At 37.3% G+C, this 16,793-nt stretch overlaps 1 protein-coding gene across 1 annotated transcript; it reads right to left on the reverse strand.

Annotated features, from left to right (window-relative positions):
• Positions 1-176: 176 nt before the first annotated feature.
• LOC144654573 (katanin p60 ATPase-containing subunit A-like 2) lies at positions 177-16,792 on the reverse strand. Its single transcript, XM_078514739.1, has 17 exons — positions 16,635-16,792; positions 16,455-16,525; positions 15,517-15,613; positions 14,295-14,364; positions 13,259-13,307; positions 12,484-12,622; positions 11,185-11,310; positions 10,493-10,567; positions 9,673-9,750; positions 9,257-9,355; positions 8,521-8,584; positions 7,347-7,465; positions 6,907-7,001; positions 5,589-5,699; positions 2,672-2,840; positions 1,818-1,920; positions 177-973 (listed from the first exon to the last, which is right to left on the reverse strand). The coding sequence occupies exons 1-17, from the start codon at positions 16,689-16,691 to the stop codon at positions 819-821; spliced, it is 1,677 nt and encodes a 558-aa protein (XP_078370865.1). The 5' UTR covers positions 16,692-16,792; the 3' UTR covers positions 177-818.
• Position 16,793: the final 1 nt, after the last annotated feature.

Raw genomic sequence — 16,793 nt, forward strand, 5'->3', positions numbered from 1 at the left:
CCCCACCCCCCCCCCCCCCCCCAATCACTTTTCTAATGGTCCGTCCCTAAATTGCCGGATTGGGAATATATCATTGTTCCTATAGTATCAGGTCGTTATGGGAACAATAAAAAATTGCGAAATGACAAACACATTTTATTTACAAAATAAAAATAATAAATACAAAGTAAGTTTTAAAACAAACAATATACATTCTTAGTCGTTCCTGTTCAAAGACATATTTACCAAATACGTATTTACACCTTAGTATTCTAGCAGTACCCCGGGAAAATTTATATTATTTTATTTCCTTGTAATATGTCAAAACGACATACATACAATGTAATGGGATCACTGAACAGATCCAATACCTTTTCAGTCTAATTTATTGGAAAAACTTCAGTTGAGATTCTGATTTCCATGTCCACTTCATCCGCAAGCTGTTGTGACGTTAGCATGGTGACAATACCACACACATCGATCAAACGCACTGCACGCACGTTTTCCCGCCAAAACTGCCGCTTATTTAAGTTTCAAATTGTCTAAATCCTCCACTTTCAAGCAAGAAGTTATGACAGTTAATGAAAGAGAGCGATGATCATAACCTAGTTTACCGGCTGGTAACACTACTCTTTTTATAACGTTTCCTTGCAATAGCCGTGCACAATTTTGCCTCAAACTGAGACGGTTTTGAGTTTTTGCGTTTGACCACTGTGACACGATACCATGTCAATTACATATCTTTTTAGTTCACGGAAGCCGGTTCTCTCCATTCTTGCACTCTGGGTAGCGGCAGAGAAAGCTGCCGATGGTTTCCAATTGTCGCACATAAGCATGTTTCACACAGATTCATACTCCTTTTGCCAGTCTTTGTATTTGTCTTTCAGTTGTCTAGCGGATGGTTTTGTGTGTTTCAACGCTGCTTCTACGTCATCAGTGTTCACGGGCTCAATTTCCAGTTTTGGTAGCGGTGTCGAACGCCCGTCTGCATCTTCTAGGTAAGAAAATATATAAATATTAGTGTTAGTCTCAATAAATAAATAAAAAAAGCGCAACGATTTAGTGAGATGCCTAGACAAAATACACAATTGTTAACAATAGTCAACTGACACCATTCACAAAACCGTCCTAGTTTGGTTTTCAAATTTTAGTGCTTATCAGCCTTCCAGTCTTAAGATTAGACATTTAATGCAAAAATGAAATTAGAGGGCCGAATTACAAAACAATGCCATTTATTGCCGGGGTTATCGAAAATTTGACATATTTCCCACTACAATACTGAAGCACTCCATAGCTATGAAAAACTGATTAGGGATACTAAGAAATTGGTTGAAAATTGCCAATTCTAACTCGTTTGGTCCCCGTAGAAATTCCATTTCGAAATGCCTTATAATCTAAAACATTAAGAGCGAAAAGGGCAATTTGCTACAAGCAGTGCCCGCGCGCAAATCAGCTGACAGAAAAAAATGGCAGTGGATGGCAAACAAAGGTTGGCTAATTGTTGCCCCCAAAACAATAACAACTGCTATGCTAGAGGACCAGTAGAATAACAAGTTTATGAAAGCTGCTACACTACCACAATTCGGTGCTATACTAACCCCGTAACATTGAAATCTCAAAAACGAAATTTCGTGTGACTGTGTAGCGCATATAATTAGTGCAAATAATAATTTAAAATGTAAAATGACATTTTACATTTTAAATTATTATTTGCTATACTAACCCCAGCTAACAGTGCGCAGGTGATATTCTTGAAAAGAAAGCACATCCATAAAACATCAAACCTAACGTAATACTGCAGAACTAACCAAGAGCTATTGTTTTAAAACAATTCCCACCTGATTGATGACCCTCCAACAAATCAAATATCTTCCTCACTTTTCTCATGGCCGCCTCTTTACAAAGCAGTCGAATGTCCGAGCCGGAATATCCTTCTGTGCGCTGAAAGAAATTTGACCAATATGTATTAATTGCTAACGCAGAGCTACAACCATTGACATGTTGATGGAAAACTTGTAAAAACTTGAAATTATGATCGACTGTCTACGTGTCAGTAGCCCCGTTCCCCTTTCAATATCAAAAAATGGTAAAGCGAACTCGTGTGTCAGATGGTTGTTTTCTTTTCTTAAATTACATAGGGGAGGGAAGGGGCAAAACTTTGAGTGTCTCGAGATGTATAGCGTACTACAAGACGATTTCAACGTTTGCATTAAAAAACAACCACAACAGCGCGGCCGAGTGGTTTAGGGCGCTGGTGTTGACAAGTTTCTTAGGCCTTTTTGCATCATCAGTTAGTACGTGAAAAAAATTAGCTCAAGATATTTCACCATTTCACTTGGAAAAATATTTTGCTGGCCCTTTAAACGGAGGTAATAAAACATATAATTAATACACTTGCGACAGCAAAAGGTGGCTGCGGTCGCTTAATAGAGGTGGCCGTTGAATAGAGGTATCCAATACAGCATTTCAGTGACAAATAAATAAAGTGGGCACTTAATGGAGGGTGGCCGCTTAATAGAGGTCGGACTGTAGTTGGGATTTTAAACCATGTCAAGTTCATTTAAAATATTTGTTTTATCTGTTTCAGTGGCATGCCTGTAAACTAGCTATCTCGAAGCTAAGTGCTGACCACTATAAACAATATTACATAGTTTTTTACGTTTACAACAAGAACAAAACATACAGCATCTACCTTAGCTAGTTCTTCATAGTCGATCTGTGATTTGATCTCAATACTTCCCTCCACTGAGTGAATTACAGGAGGCAGATACTGTTTCAACATGGCTTCTCTTGCCTCTAAGCTGGGAAGGTCCACAAGAATTCGCTTCTCTAATCGACGCAACATGGCGTGATCAAGTTCCCTGTAAAATCATCAAATAATAACATTGTACACATATATACAACGTAGATGAATTTCTTTTCATTTTTGTGTGGATTTCCACACATTGTTATGATGCAGTTTTTTCCGATTGGGGGGTCACTTTCCGTAATTCAATTAAGTGCTTACGGAAGGATTCGATAGTGTTCGGAGAATCCGAAGTTTCGGTGAGATGTAATTAGCAGTCAAGGCAGTGAACTATTCGATCAGTATCGAGTCAGTCGTAATTTATTCCTGAATCTAGAAGCGACTTTGTCGCTCAAAAGAGTCGACTTGTGGCAAATGTAAGGTCTCGACTGTCTCGTAAAAGCGGCGCCGCGAGTTAAGGAATCAACTACCTAAAACAGACTTGTTCGCGAAGAGTCGAAGTGAATTTCCTTTTGAAAAAGAAGAAACTCGTATTAGAGGCACAAGTAACTCTCCGTGTTAAAAGTATGAAACTCTTTCAGGAAGGAGGATATTTCCCCGTGTTCAAATGTGGGTCAAATGTGAAAAGGGTAAAACTGCATGTATTTGCAATTGGCGGCAAATAGTAACACCATCGGTTGCCGAAAATACACACAGCATGAATGCGCAATGAGTCATCAAAACAAGTTCGATGATCATGTTGTTTTACATGTCTTGGGCTCTGGAATATAATACACTTACTCCATTTGGCTCTCAAGTCATGAATGATGTCGAATTCAGAACTGCCCAAAAACATTGTCCTTAAAGTATAAAAATAACACCAAATCGTAAAATTTGCATATTGAAACTGTGCGACAAAATAATTTAATTGTTGGTTGAAATTGAGTCCTTTGCCGCTCCTCAAACCACCGACTCGAAAATTAAAGAACAGTGAATATTTCTTGAAGAAAAAAATATTACTCTGCCTTTCTAGGCAAGCTACCAAGAAACTATACATTAGTGAAAGCTTATTGAAACGTACTTTTTCCAGAAAGGTTATAAAACGGCAGCAACGCATTGAATAAAGAAAATAAGTCTATCGAGGAGTTGTTTACACAGGCGATCTGAGACAGTTCACGTGCTTGCACGCAACATTTCTTTTTGAATGAAAATAAGTATCCTTTCTTGTTAGCGGTAAGGGTAGGCTTTTGGTTTCAAAAACTAGCTTTTTTAGGATTTTGGGATTTTATTTCCATGAAAAAATGGCATCTGTCGTAAACTACGTGACGGTCGGGGTGGGGGGGGGGGGGGGAGTGGCGGATATGAACGGGACGGGAAAGTCACGGTCTTTTTCTGAATACTGATTTTGGTAGTATTTAGGGTGTTTAGGGCAGAACACCGATGTTTTTAGCCGTCAAGGTCTCGTGTTTAGGGTCACATCATTAAAAGTCACTGTAGACTTATTCACCTGTGTTGGTAGCCTGAATATTAGGAGCAGGCGACCAGAGAGAGACGTCTGAAATCCAGGCTACTGTGTTGGCGGACAGAACGCCAATTTTGTTAGTGTCGGAGCATTGCGTGACATCCCAAAAAACGGCAACGGCAACTTGTGTTCCTTGAAACGAAGTGAAGGGCACTTGTTTTCTTCTAACAGTCTTGTGAAAAATTAATCGATTGATAAGTTCTTTGTTTTCTCGTCTCGTGTCTCGAATTACTCGACTGTAAACTTTAAGGTCCGGTTGAGACGCCGTACTTTTCATGAGCCGAACTCAATTCGAATTTGGGCCGACCCAAATTGACAAAAGTACGCCTCTTGATTCAGACGCCGTACTTTTTGGCCGTTCCGAGGCCGTTCCTAATACATGGCAAAATACATTATAATAATTTATGAATTAGGATCGGCACATGAAAAGTACGTTGTCTGAATCAAAGCCGTTCCAAAGGCGTTCCACAGGCGAAATTCTCGGCCAAGCCAGGCGGGAAGAACGGGTGAGCCGTTCCAAATTGAAATAGCCGTTCTAATTTGATTCAGACGCCGATCTTTTCATGTACTTAATTCAAGGAGGTAGGTTTGGCTCATGAAAAGATCGGCGTCTGAACCGGGCCTAAGTTGTTCACTCGTGAGTCGATATTCCAAATGACTGTCAACTTAGATTTCAGTGCTTATATGTACAGTGAAATAATTCATAATGGAAGTCCACACATGTACGCATAGCGAACTTTAACTGTTATTCTACATGCGCTATTCTTGGTTTCACGTAACGTCATCAAAATTCTAAAACCCAGAATCGCAAGACCCCTGAGTTTTTATTCTTCATTGGCTTTAAGACGTCCTTACTATATATCTTCTTCGATGTTTTTATCCTGATTGCATTCGCCGTCTTTAAGATTTTCCGGTCGCCATGTTGGAGCCCAAGCAGTTGGGCTCCAACATGGCGTTTCCATACTGTGCTCTCTAAATTTGCGTGACACATTTTGACGGATACCTCGAGTACGGAATAACGTACAGACCTGAGACTTGGACAAGTAGTTTATAAAGTAGTTTTCTACAGCCTGTTATATTCTTGATTTAATAGTTGCGTTCGACGAAGGAGAGCGCAAGCCTAATTTTGTTTTTGCGTCCTGTGTCTTTTGAGTTGGTATGCCTGTGTACTGTTATGCGTAATGAATCGAGCCGTAACGCGCGCGCAGATGTAAGGACACCAGATTGGCCACCCCACTTGATTTTTGCAGGGGCAAAAACCACCTATTTGACCTATTTGAGCCTTTATTGCATAGTTTACGCGTCATATCAGAGTTAGTTGATTCCACAGTTAATTTTTAATAATCACCATGACGTATTTACCATGGTAGGTTGGAGGCGGCCAGTAAAAAGACTAAATCATCTGATCGCGCAAGACCGTCCATCTGCACCAGAAGTTCAGTCTTCATTCGCTTGCTTCCTTCATGTTCGCTCCTTCAAACAACAAGAAACAGGTAAAGTCGCTCACTCGACTAAACAAATAAACTGATACACTCTTTTTTACATTCTTGGTTTGCATGTGACGCCATATAGTTCTAAACTCAAAATCACGAGGTCTCCTAAATTTTTATTTACACTAGAATGAAGATGACCAAGAAATAAATCTTTCTGCAAGTCCTCAGTCCTGTAGTGTCTTTCGTCTTGAAAATACAACATTTTGAGTTTCCGAATTTTGACCTTGCGTGACACGAAGATAGTGGGCGCAAAAAAGCAGTCTGAGTTAAAAAAAAAAGGTTTTCTCTTATGGTTTTAGTACTTTAAACATTTAGAGTCTGAGGAGATGTGTTTATGCGCATGTATACTAGCTCACGAGCGAAAAGAAAGCACTTTCGTCGCAAAATGGAATTTTTGATGGTCCGGTTGATTTGCGGCCGCCATGTTGTTGTACCAAAGTTGTGCACCAGTATGGCGACTCCATACAAAGCTCTATTAAGTTGCGCGAAACATTTCGGCAAATAACTCAGAAATGGCACAGAGACCTGACACTTTGAGAATTTTTCCTGTGTTATTTTTTTACATTTCATTTTCTTTTCTTCTTTCATTGAAGGGTTTCCAATTTATTTTTTATGGCGTGACAGTGCAAACCGGCAGTAAGAACGTCGAATATTTTGAATATAAATAAGAACATCCCAAGAACGTGCCCGAGGCTGAAATTTGGTTAAGATAAGATAAAGATAAGATAAGAAACTTTATTTAAGTGTCAAGAACCTTGTAGCATGGAAATAGCACCATACTAATTAGGGGACACTGCTAAAAACTAAAAAAACTACACTAAATTTTTAGTTTTTCCTATTTGTTGTGAGTGACAAATATATGTACTAAATAAATCAATCTTTATTCAAATCCTGACCTGTAACCAACGTTGTCATTACTCATTGGTGACGTGAACATGTACATATCGGTTAGGAATCATTAAGAATTTACTGCAATACCACTTTGTTTTTAAAATTTTACAAAATGAGAACATTTTAAGAACATTCAAGGCTCAAATCTTCAAAAAAGTTAAGAACGTTCAGCCTGGGCCGAAAATTAGAAGTACTTATATAAAAAAAGAGCGCATACTCCTAACAATTTGCCAATACCCTGTTTCTCTTTGACTCATAAGAGATGTTTACATGCATTTGTGAAAGTTTTTACTCACCCTCCTCCCCCTGTTCCTCGCTGACTCATCAGAGATTCCAGTTCATCAAGGAAGATTGTAGAAGGCGCATGAAAACGAGCAAGTTCAAATAAAACCTGCATGGAAGAAACAACATTAAAACAAAATATTTCCAATCAATGGGGAAACATTGCAGGGATTTTTGTTTCGTTGCGCTTGGTCTTACAGTAAGTAATGTCATAGATTGATATACTTAACATTTAGTCTAACAACACGAGTTTTATTTTTTTATCAGCGAATAGTCAACGAGGCGTGTGGCCGATCAAGTTGACTATCTCTTAAAGAAAAAGAATGCGAATACTCTAAGGGTTTGCAGACTAAAACCTACATTTGTATAATCGTCATTGTCATCACACCGTCATCGTCATCGTCATCATCATAATCAACAAAAACAACAAAAGCAACAACAAATAAATCATTACCCTGACTAGTTTCTCCGAGTCCCCTCTCCACTTGCTGACTATGGATGATGCTGAGATGTTGAAGAAAGTTGTCTTGCATTCTGTGGCAACTGCTTTTGCTAAAAGTGTCTTTCCCGTTCCTTTGAAGTACAGGTAGAAATATTTTTTTTCTATTGACATGCAACAAACACTTCAAGTAATGAGGTGCAATATATTTATGTTGTGGTTTAATTTTATCTTCGGTTTCAAATGTTTCAAACCAGATTTATGTTAATCTTTCATTGTTTTACGTGCATGCTCAGAACCAGCAGTGAAAATGGGCTGCTTTGCACATAACAGTGTACTCAGGCCTGGCCAAACAGAGACGCAAATAGACGCAAGTTTTCAACTTGCGTCCACTTTCGTTTCCGTTTGGCCAAGACTTGCGTGCACTTCCGTTGACTTGCGATGACTTAATTGCGTTCACTTTGGTTGAGATCAAATTTGAACGCAAGTCAACGCAAGTTTTTCACCGTTTCGCCACCAAACGCAAGTCTGTTGGCAAGTTTAATGTGCGCGGGCGAGTAGCATTGAAATGACTTTTTGAAAACTTGCACTTGCGGGTAAACTTGCAAGTCCGTTAGGCCAGTCAACGCAAGTCTGTATACGCAAATGGCATATTACTCGGTGTTTAAACTTTCTTCTAGATTCAGGAGTGTTATTTTCCACTGGCTGAGTGAAACGAAATAAGTGGAAAATGTTTTTCTCACACATCGCTGGGACCTGGGAAAGGGTCATGTGACATTTGGCGGGCAGTTGTTTTTGTTGCGTCCGCCATTGCTGACCTTTTCCCACCCACCCGCCCTAAGATTTTTAGTTTGTGCAGTCTTTTTTGTTAGCTTTGCCATTGTGCAATTTTTCCCTGTGATACAGGATGTACATGTATGATTTTGTTGAGATTAAAATAATGGTCAGGTGGCGGTCGGCCTGGCATGGCTACCAGTGGTGTGTGAGAAAGCTTGTTTAAACATTGCGATAATACAAAGTGTTTGATCTTAGATCAACACCCTTAAGATATTTTGATGCGGTATTTCACTGGGTATCAAGATTCATCCACCTGACCCAAATGATCTGCATTTATTGCCTGTCGGCTTCATGAATAATTATGAGTTTGAGAACTCCAAATGTAAGTAATAGCAATTCAAAAATTTCAAACCTGGTGGCCCATATAACAGAAGTCCTTTCCATGGAGACAAAATACCAGTGAAAAGTTGAGGGTACTGAAATAACAACATTACAACACTCTATCAACACTTAACTGCAAGGCTGCACTTAACTTAGCCTGTCGTAAGCTACATAACTTAACTGCAAGACTGAAATGAAGAGAACTTAAAACACTTGTTGAAAGAAGGTAACTCACCTGGAAGAGGAGGTCTGTACTAAGCTCTGTACAGAGCTCCCAAGAGCACATGAGGCCAAACAAGATATAAGGGTTTTATTTAACTCTTGTCAATTCTTGTTCTTGTCTTGCACAGGCTTAACAGTTATTTGTACAGTCAGTCAGTCAGTCAGTAAGTCCATCCATGTGTCCGTCCATCCATCAGTTGGTCAGTTTGTCAGTCAGTCAGGGGATTTCTGTCTGTCTGTCTGTCCTTCAGTTCATCCGTCCATTTTTCAGTCATTTGGTCGGTAAGTGGGCTGTCCATCACCAATCAGTCAGTCAGTTGGCTAGTAAGTAGGTAAGTCAGTCAGTCAGCAAGGCAGCAAATCTGCAAGCAAGCAGGCAGACAGGCAGGACACATAAGTACATGTAAGCCCACAATACAATACAATACAATTTTATTGTCCATACATGGGACGAGGTCTCCCAATGTCCGAGCCAGAGGCCATGTATAAAACGTAGGACTAAAATTAAAATACACTAAGTATATGCTATTAAAAATATAAAAAACCTTGATTGGGTAAACAACAGCTTCCTTGACAAGCCTTTTAGCAGCATCCAGGCCAATAATTTCATCCCATCTTACATCAGGATTATGAAGGTAGATATCCTGAAAAACAACAACAAACAAACAAGCACACAATCAATCAAACAAACAAATCCTTGAATGGTAAATGTTCAGTATTGACCAGAGCAATAAGACACCAACAGTGCCTTTTCTCAGGCCTGTAATTCTTTTACCCAAAAAGGTGATTTAAATCTAATTTTAAAATTTTAATTTTCTCCTTAAAATAATGTGATACAGTCTTGATAAGACAGGTACATATAAAGAAAAACGAAAATCATCAAAGTCTAGGTCTAATGGACATTGCCATGTATTATGGAAAAAAACCCTGCAAATTTCTGGGTTTGCTACAATGTACATACCCTGCTAATGACAGCTGCCAAGTCTCTCCACTCCCCAGTTAGCCCAGCAAATCCTCCTAAAGGCTTTAAAAGTCTGTCCTGTAACACGAATACCACACAAGATGTCTAGTGTCTATTTTCTTATGGTGGTTAAAGCCACAACTTGGCAGAGAAGGGAAAAAAATGTGGGGTGTCAAGAAGAATCAGTGGGGCGGGGCAAAGGAATGCTCCTTTAAGAAGAAGAGATGAAATGATCAATGTGTGGTTCCAGAAAATGTCCATACTTCCCCCACAGATGGGATTAGAAATTGTGGGAGGGGTCTCAAAGGTCAAAGGAAGGAAATTTATGAAGCTTAATTGAAATTTACAAAGGGGTGGGGGGGGGGGATCTTAGGAAAAATTCCTTCCTTGCAGGAGTTATGGATATTTTTTGGAACTACACAATTATGTTACTCTCCTTCCTCCCTTTAAACTTGCAGTATCTAAACGATGTACTAAGATTATTGTTCAGTAGTGACTTTAGTACTTTAGTTGTTTTAATTATTGCAATTGTTTTGTTATTCAAAAAGGATGTAATAAAATATTTTTAAGTGTTGATAAACAACAAAAAAAACATACTCATTTGGAAAAATTAAACCTATACTACAAAAAATAAAAATAAAACCTGAGTTTAAAAACTTAAAACCAGTTTAAAAAAATAATAAAAAATAAACTGCAGAGGTAAAAATTAAAAGTTTACAACAAAAACATTTTGAACTCTATAGATATTATACATGCAGATAAATAGAATTGAAATAAACACTAACTTATTCCTATTAAGCCCTTATTCTAAAAAACTTACTGAGGGGTCTGTATCTGCCATATAATCTCCTTTGATAGCATTGTTTAGCATTGCTTTCATATCAATTATGACACTCTGAAAGGAAAGAAAAAATACAAGTCAGAGCTCTTGGATCCTTAAAGCTAAACTGTTTCTTGCTACATCTTTCTAGACTGCTATAAATTACTTTTTTAAGTTTTGTGAATTTTTAAGCATTTTAGCAATAACTTTTGAAAGTACTTTTAATTAATTATTACAGTTAGTTTTTTGTAAAATTATATATTAACGCTCTTTTATTTTATTTTATTCAGGGCACCCCATTGATACATGTACCAGTCCTGTGACTAAAGGGATTACCCTGTTTAAATATCAATCATCATCATCATTCACATCATCATCATCATCATCATCATCACATTATAATTTCACATTGTTGCATGTACACTGGACATTTTATTTTTTTGATAATCTGTAGTTAGGAGGACTACATTGTTCATGTGCATGTCAAATGTTTTCTTTTATAATATATAAAGCTTCTTTTGATAAGACTAAAGATACATTCGAATAACGATAATTAATATACAATTTTACAGTGCTGTGCATCTGACATCATCCAAAGGGATCTAGTATTACATAACAGCAATATTATATATTAAAAAAAACTATAAGAAAACTAACTTTCTCTTTTTTGATTTTTAACTTATACACTGTACCTTTCCATGGTTGGATTGGATTTGGCTCGTTGGATTCTTTGTTATGTTTGTTATTGATGTCCCAGCCAGGTTCAGTTCTGATGACGTCACTGTTGGACTACTACTGCTGGGAGGTGAGCTGTTTTTCTGAAGAAAACAAAGAAAAATAGCATAACTTTTACAGTATTATAACGAAAATGATGAATGATAAGCCCCCCATTTATATAGCGCATTTTTCATATGTAATGTGCAAATGCAACCTGTACACATACTGTAATATACTCCACTAAGGCCAGACCACAACCCCGGGATACTTCATGCCCTACTCTCGTTGCGAATAGGGTGCTGTGGGTTCTTTAATGTCCCACTGTTTTATAAGACTCCGGGAGCTTACGGTTTCATACGTTCCTTTCATTCCGCTAGAAGCCCTCCAGAATGTCTAAGCCCGTTTGCAGATATAATTACACAGGCAGCACATTCTCCTCAGTTATTTTAAGACCCTGAGTGTATAACCGGAATTCTACGGTATACATGTAAATAGTATAATTGTTAAATTCACATTTTATGTTATTTGCTATATATGTATGTATAATTATTTTTTATTGTCAGAATGATATTTCTTCACATCATTCCATGTTCAATGTTCTACTGACATTACGTGTACATGAACAAGTCATGTACATGTACATTGCCCAGGATAACTGCTAAATCATGGCAAACAATTGTTGAGTTAAATACATCTTGGTGGGCTTGAGTGTTTGAATTTGATACAGCGTATTATTTTTAAGGTGAGGAAAACAAGACAGGTTCACTTTTTGTGATATAGTCAATAGAGATTTTTTGAGGTATAAAAAAAAATTAAGTTCTTCAACATCAACTTTTAACTCATTTAGGTGCTTTAGATTTAATTGAAACTTCTTTTAACAAGTTTGATTTTATCCCTTTGACAGTTTCAGATTGTAATAATAAAAAATGAAAAAAAGAAAGAAAAAAAAAAAGAAAAAAAAAACTGGTTTGAAAATTTTCAATTGTATAAACTAAAGATAACTATTGCAATAAGGTTGTCATTGATAGAAAAAAGGAAAAGGAAAAAGTCAAATAGAATTGATTTTAAAAAATTTTTTTTTTACCTTTGTCAATTTTAACCACTTATAACATACACATATATTATGTTCTCCAGGCATCCCTGAGCCTAATTTGCACACATTGACTCAGGTCGACGATACTGCATATATGTGCTGTCCCAATCATCTACATGTACATGTAGTTATTATGCTTTAATAAATAGCACATGGATGTCACGCTAAAATCAATGCAAACCTGTTGTACTTTCGGTTTTGAATTTGTAGTTTTTCTCTTGCCATCACTGCTTGGTCTCTTGGATGAGCTTGGTGACTGTGATGTTTCTGATCCTGACTGTCCATTAATACTTGGCAGAGACACAGAGCTACTACGTGAGCTGACAAAAAAGAAAAGATTTGGAATTTTATATTTCCCAGCATATTGGTCGAGGGAGCTTTCAGTAGTCGATAATCTGACACCACCAAATGAAAGATCACGGGAGAGTCATTTGACCAAGTTTGATGCTCAGGAGAACAGAAGGAGAGACCGAACGGAATCCATACACGTCTCTAAACATGTACGCCCCCAAAACCATATACTCTATTTGTCTTTGATAGCTGTAATCCGCCAAAGAGACGGAAGAAATATGAATCACTATTTTCCCACAAAACCATAAAAAATGTAAGAGTTATATGGTTTTGGGGGACGCCTCAAAATAAGAGACTGATTTTGAACCATGTTTCAAGGCCACTTCCTCTGTTCCTAAGAGCACCTGTGACCGCATATCCAGTTGTGGTGCAGATCATGCTAGAAACCGCCCCAGTTCCCGCGCAACCTCGGAATGGCCAATATCAGGCTGTACAGTGTATATAAATATATTTACAGCAAATTGAATTTGAGTGTGTGCACTTATTATTGGCTTAAATATAAATTTGAATAAATAAATAAAGTCACAAACAGAAATGTGTAAGATTAATATTGAAAGTGTGGTTAGAAGATTTATTAATTGTTAGTAACAGTTGCAGTTTTTTACCTTCCAGACAAAGCTTTTGGCTTTGGAGGTAGTGCCTTACTGGAATCAGCTGAAATGTAAAAGTACTGTCAGTTTTAGTTTAATTAATTATTATACATAATTATTAATTTTATCGATAGCAAAATTTTTAAAACATAATTTAAAGTTGTTTTTTTCTCAGTTCCACATGACTGTATGAATTCTGTTCTAGACAAAAGAGAGGCTTATAAGAGATGAGTACTTACATGTAAAGAACTGGGGACAATAAAGTTTTAATAAATTCAATGACTGGTTGTACTGTAGCTGTCAATTGGTATTACTTTCAGTGAGGGTTCAGCTTTTAATTAAGGCAAGTTTTCAACAAGGAATTCTGTCAGGTCAAATTCCCACATTCTGGAACACAGACTATATTGTAACCAGAGAGGAGTTGTTAAATAATGGGGGAAGGAAGGGATGAGTGGGGGGGGGGGGGGGGGGAGGGGGCAGCAGTAGAGCTTTTAATAAAAAGTTTGCTAATGTTCATTATTGTGAGTCATAATTACAGTGTAATTACAATAATAATAAAGTTTGGTATCAGATGATATTATACTTGTAAGTTTTTTTTTTTTTTTTTTTTTTTTTTTTTTTTTTTTTTTTTTTTTTTTTTGGGGAGTGGTATAAAGTTTTTGGGGGCCCCCTTTTAGGGGGGGGGGGGAAAAAATACAAAGAAAAAATTTTGGAAAATTTTATTTTTTTTTTTTGATTTTGAAAGGGAGGTTTTTTTTCCCTCGGGGGGGGAAAAAAAAAAAAAAATTTTGGGGGGGGGGGGGGAAAGAAGGTTTTATATGGTATCAGATGATATTTGTCTCACGATGAAGTCACTTACTGTATGATGTGAATTGTGATTCACATCATAAGCGACTACATCATGAGACAATTGCAAACATTAAATGCTTTGTTATTACAGCTTTCAAGGTAACTATGATAAACTTGCTTTGAACAACTGGCCTAAAATATAAATTAAATATCTTTTTAAACAAAATCAGACTAAGGAGATAAACTCATTTAAATTTCTCACCACTTGTCACCTTCTTTTTGATAATTTTTGGTCCACGATTAAATTTGACCAAATGGTATGATTCAAATTCCTGTAAAAATATAAAAAATCAAGATAAAAATGATACAACTTCCTACATACAGTGTACATGTATTTCAGTACAATCACATGCTGGCTGGGTGTAAGTTACATTGTAGGTTAACATTTAGGAATACACCGTCATAGAAAGATTAAGCTTCACGTTTGTTTTTGCTGTTTTTCGTTTGCTCACTTTGTCAAGTGAGTATTTTTTGTGTTTGGTGTGAACAAGTTATTCTTTTTAATTTAACTTTTTGATGAATTTATAGCTGCGAGCAGGCCCACGGGCGGACCCCCGAGGCCGAGGCGCGCCCGCGCGCGCACGGCGCCCGAAGAAGGAGATCACGGCCCCGAAGAGAGCCTGCTCGCAGGCTAATGAATTTATTAATCAATAATTAGAGCAAATTACAGAATCAGCAGCATTCTGATGCTTGCCATTTGCCCTTAGAACATGAAGCTTAATCTCTATAATCTAGTGGCTCTGCCCCCAATGTTTAATAATTTTTAAAAAAAAAAAATTTATGGACTCAAAAATGGCTTTGCCAGAATTTTAGCCAAACTTCATAGTTTACTAGATCTTACCTTCTCTCCCAATGCCTTCTCTGAGCCTCGATTTCTTTTGCATTAGGCTAAGGCTTGCAGAAAAGATATCACTTTAATGTCACTAGGCTTCCACCCTTTATGATACATGTACGTGCAGATTTCTTTTGGGGTGGGTTTTTTTTTTTTGTTGTTTTTTTCCGCGGGGGGGGATTATCAGTGACACAATTAATAAATTAACAGGTAATCTACTTGAAAAGAGCTAATTTTCATGAAGGGCATAGAGTTTCCTGGTAACACAAGCTGAGAAGCAGCTTAATCTGTAAAACCATAAAATCTGTGGATTTCTCAAATTTCTGTCATGCAAATTAGGTATCTGAGTGACCTTCAGAAATGCATAAAAAAGTACAGTTACTGCAATACTTGCGCTGGCGTGCACAAAAATTATGACTGAAATTTTATTGGGAAAGTGAGCAAGTGCTAATTATAAATATTTATAAATAAATTAAAGTTCACATCACTGTAAGCACCGGCTTAGTCCACTACGCTACTGAAGAACTCTTGATAAAAGTGTACTTGTGAGGGTACAATAATTGTACATTATATTATATATAAATAGCCATACCTGTAAAATAGTTGGCAGGTCGATGTTGTCGCAGACCTCATACTTAGTCAGACTTGTACCTCCTTCTTTCTCAAGAGCATGAGCTGAATCAAGATAACTGTAAAACAGCAAATTGAATGAGCTGTGGAATTTGTCTGGTTTGAGTTTAATACCCCAATTTCGATATTTTAAAATTCACCCTAAAACAACAGACTTCATTACGAGGCTCCGGGGAATAAACCCCACAAGCTCTTTAGTTTGGTCCCCGGAGCCTTGTCCTGAGGTCTATTGTTTTAGGCTGAATTTTAATTTATTATATCGACATTGGGCTATTCATTGTAGCTCAGAATGATCATAAGTGGGTTAGAAGATCTCTATCTAACAATAAGACTATGATCCCGAGTTTTCTATGAGCAAATACATGTTGTCAAGGTGGTGCGGCCAAGTTGACTGTCACCCATACAGAAGCTCACAAATGAAAAGCTCCTTTATTGGCATAAAATGTGTACACTCAGGTGTAAACTCTTTTGAGTCAGGGGGCTATTTTACATTTCTCATAAGGCAGGTCCAAAATTTGGACTGGATCAACTCGGATCGCTGATTTGAATAAGAATAGCAGCTACTAAAGAACAGAAAATACACAATAGCTGTTATTCTTATTCAAATCAGCAATCTGACTTGATCTACACGAGCAACTTTTGTACCTCTACTTTCTGATCTTTTTTGCAAGTTGTTGTGAGCAAGAAAGCCACCAAACAAGCCATGACAGATACGCCACTCACATTTATATTCACTCAAAAAATGCAAAACAAACCAAACCCTCACCTAGCCAACAGGAAATACAAATAAGCTTAATTAATGCATTACATGTGAATAAACACTAATACATGTACTTACACACAGCAATTTTAAGCAAGCTAACCTAAAATATGAAGTCCCTTTTATAATGCATAGCTTACCCTTCTTCACGTAAGTGATGCACGATGAGTACCAATAGAGTTCTTTTACGCTGTTCACATCTTTGTTCCTCCTGGCCGATCAAAAAAAAAAATAATATTCCCAATATAAGCTTATAGACATAAGCTTAGTTGTCAAGCAATAAGCTTAATTAAATCAGCACCATTTCAAGAAAGTTTTACCGCTTGTCTCGCTTCATTCGCAGTTTTTAGCTGCATATAGCTTAGTTCCTGTGTCATCAGACTCAAAACAACTCCACAAAGAGAGTAAATTCTTCAAAAGAAGTTAGTTTCCTTTCGTTGCAAGGGACGCCATCTTGTATTTTCATGGAGATTAGAGCC

This window comes from Oculina patagonica, chromosome 1 (genome assembly GCF_052425735.1).
Source record: "Oculina patagonica isolate OP01 chromosome 1, crgOcupat, whole genome shotgun sequence".
NCBI classification, from domain to species: Eukaryota; Metazoa; Cnidaria; class Anthozoa; order Scleractinia; family Oculinidae; genus Oculina; species Oculina patagonica.

Coding starts and splice junctions, on each gene's coding strand:
- LOC144654573 (XM_078514739.1), bottom strand. CDS start 16,691: ATGACACAGGAACTAAGCTATATGCAGCTAAAAACTGCGAATGAAGCG. Junction 9,751..10,492: donor TGGCAGATACAGACCCCTCA/GTAAGTTTTTTA, acceptor TTCGTGTTACAG/GACAGACTTTTAAAGCCTTT. Junction 2,841..5,588: donor GCCGCCTCCAACCTACCATG/GTAAATACGTCA, acceptor ATGATTTTACAG/GGAACTTGATCACGCCATGT.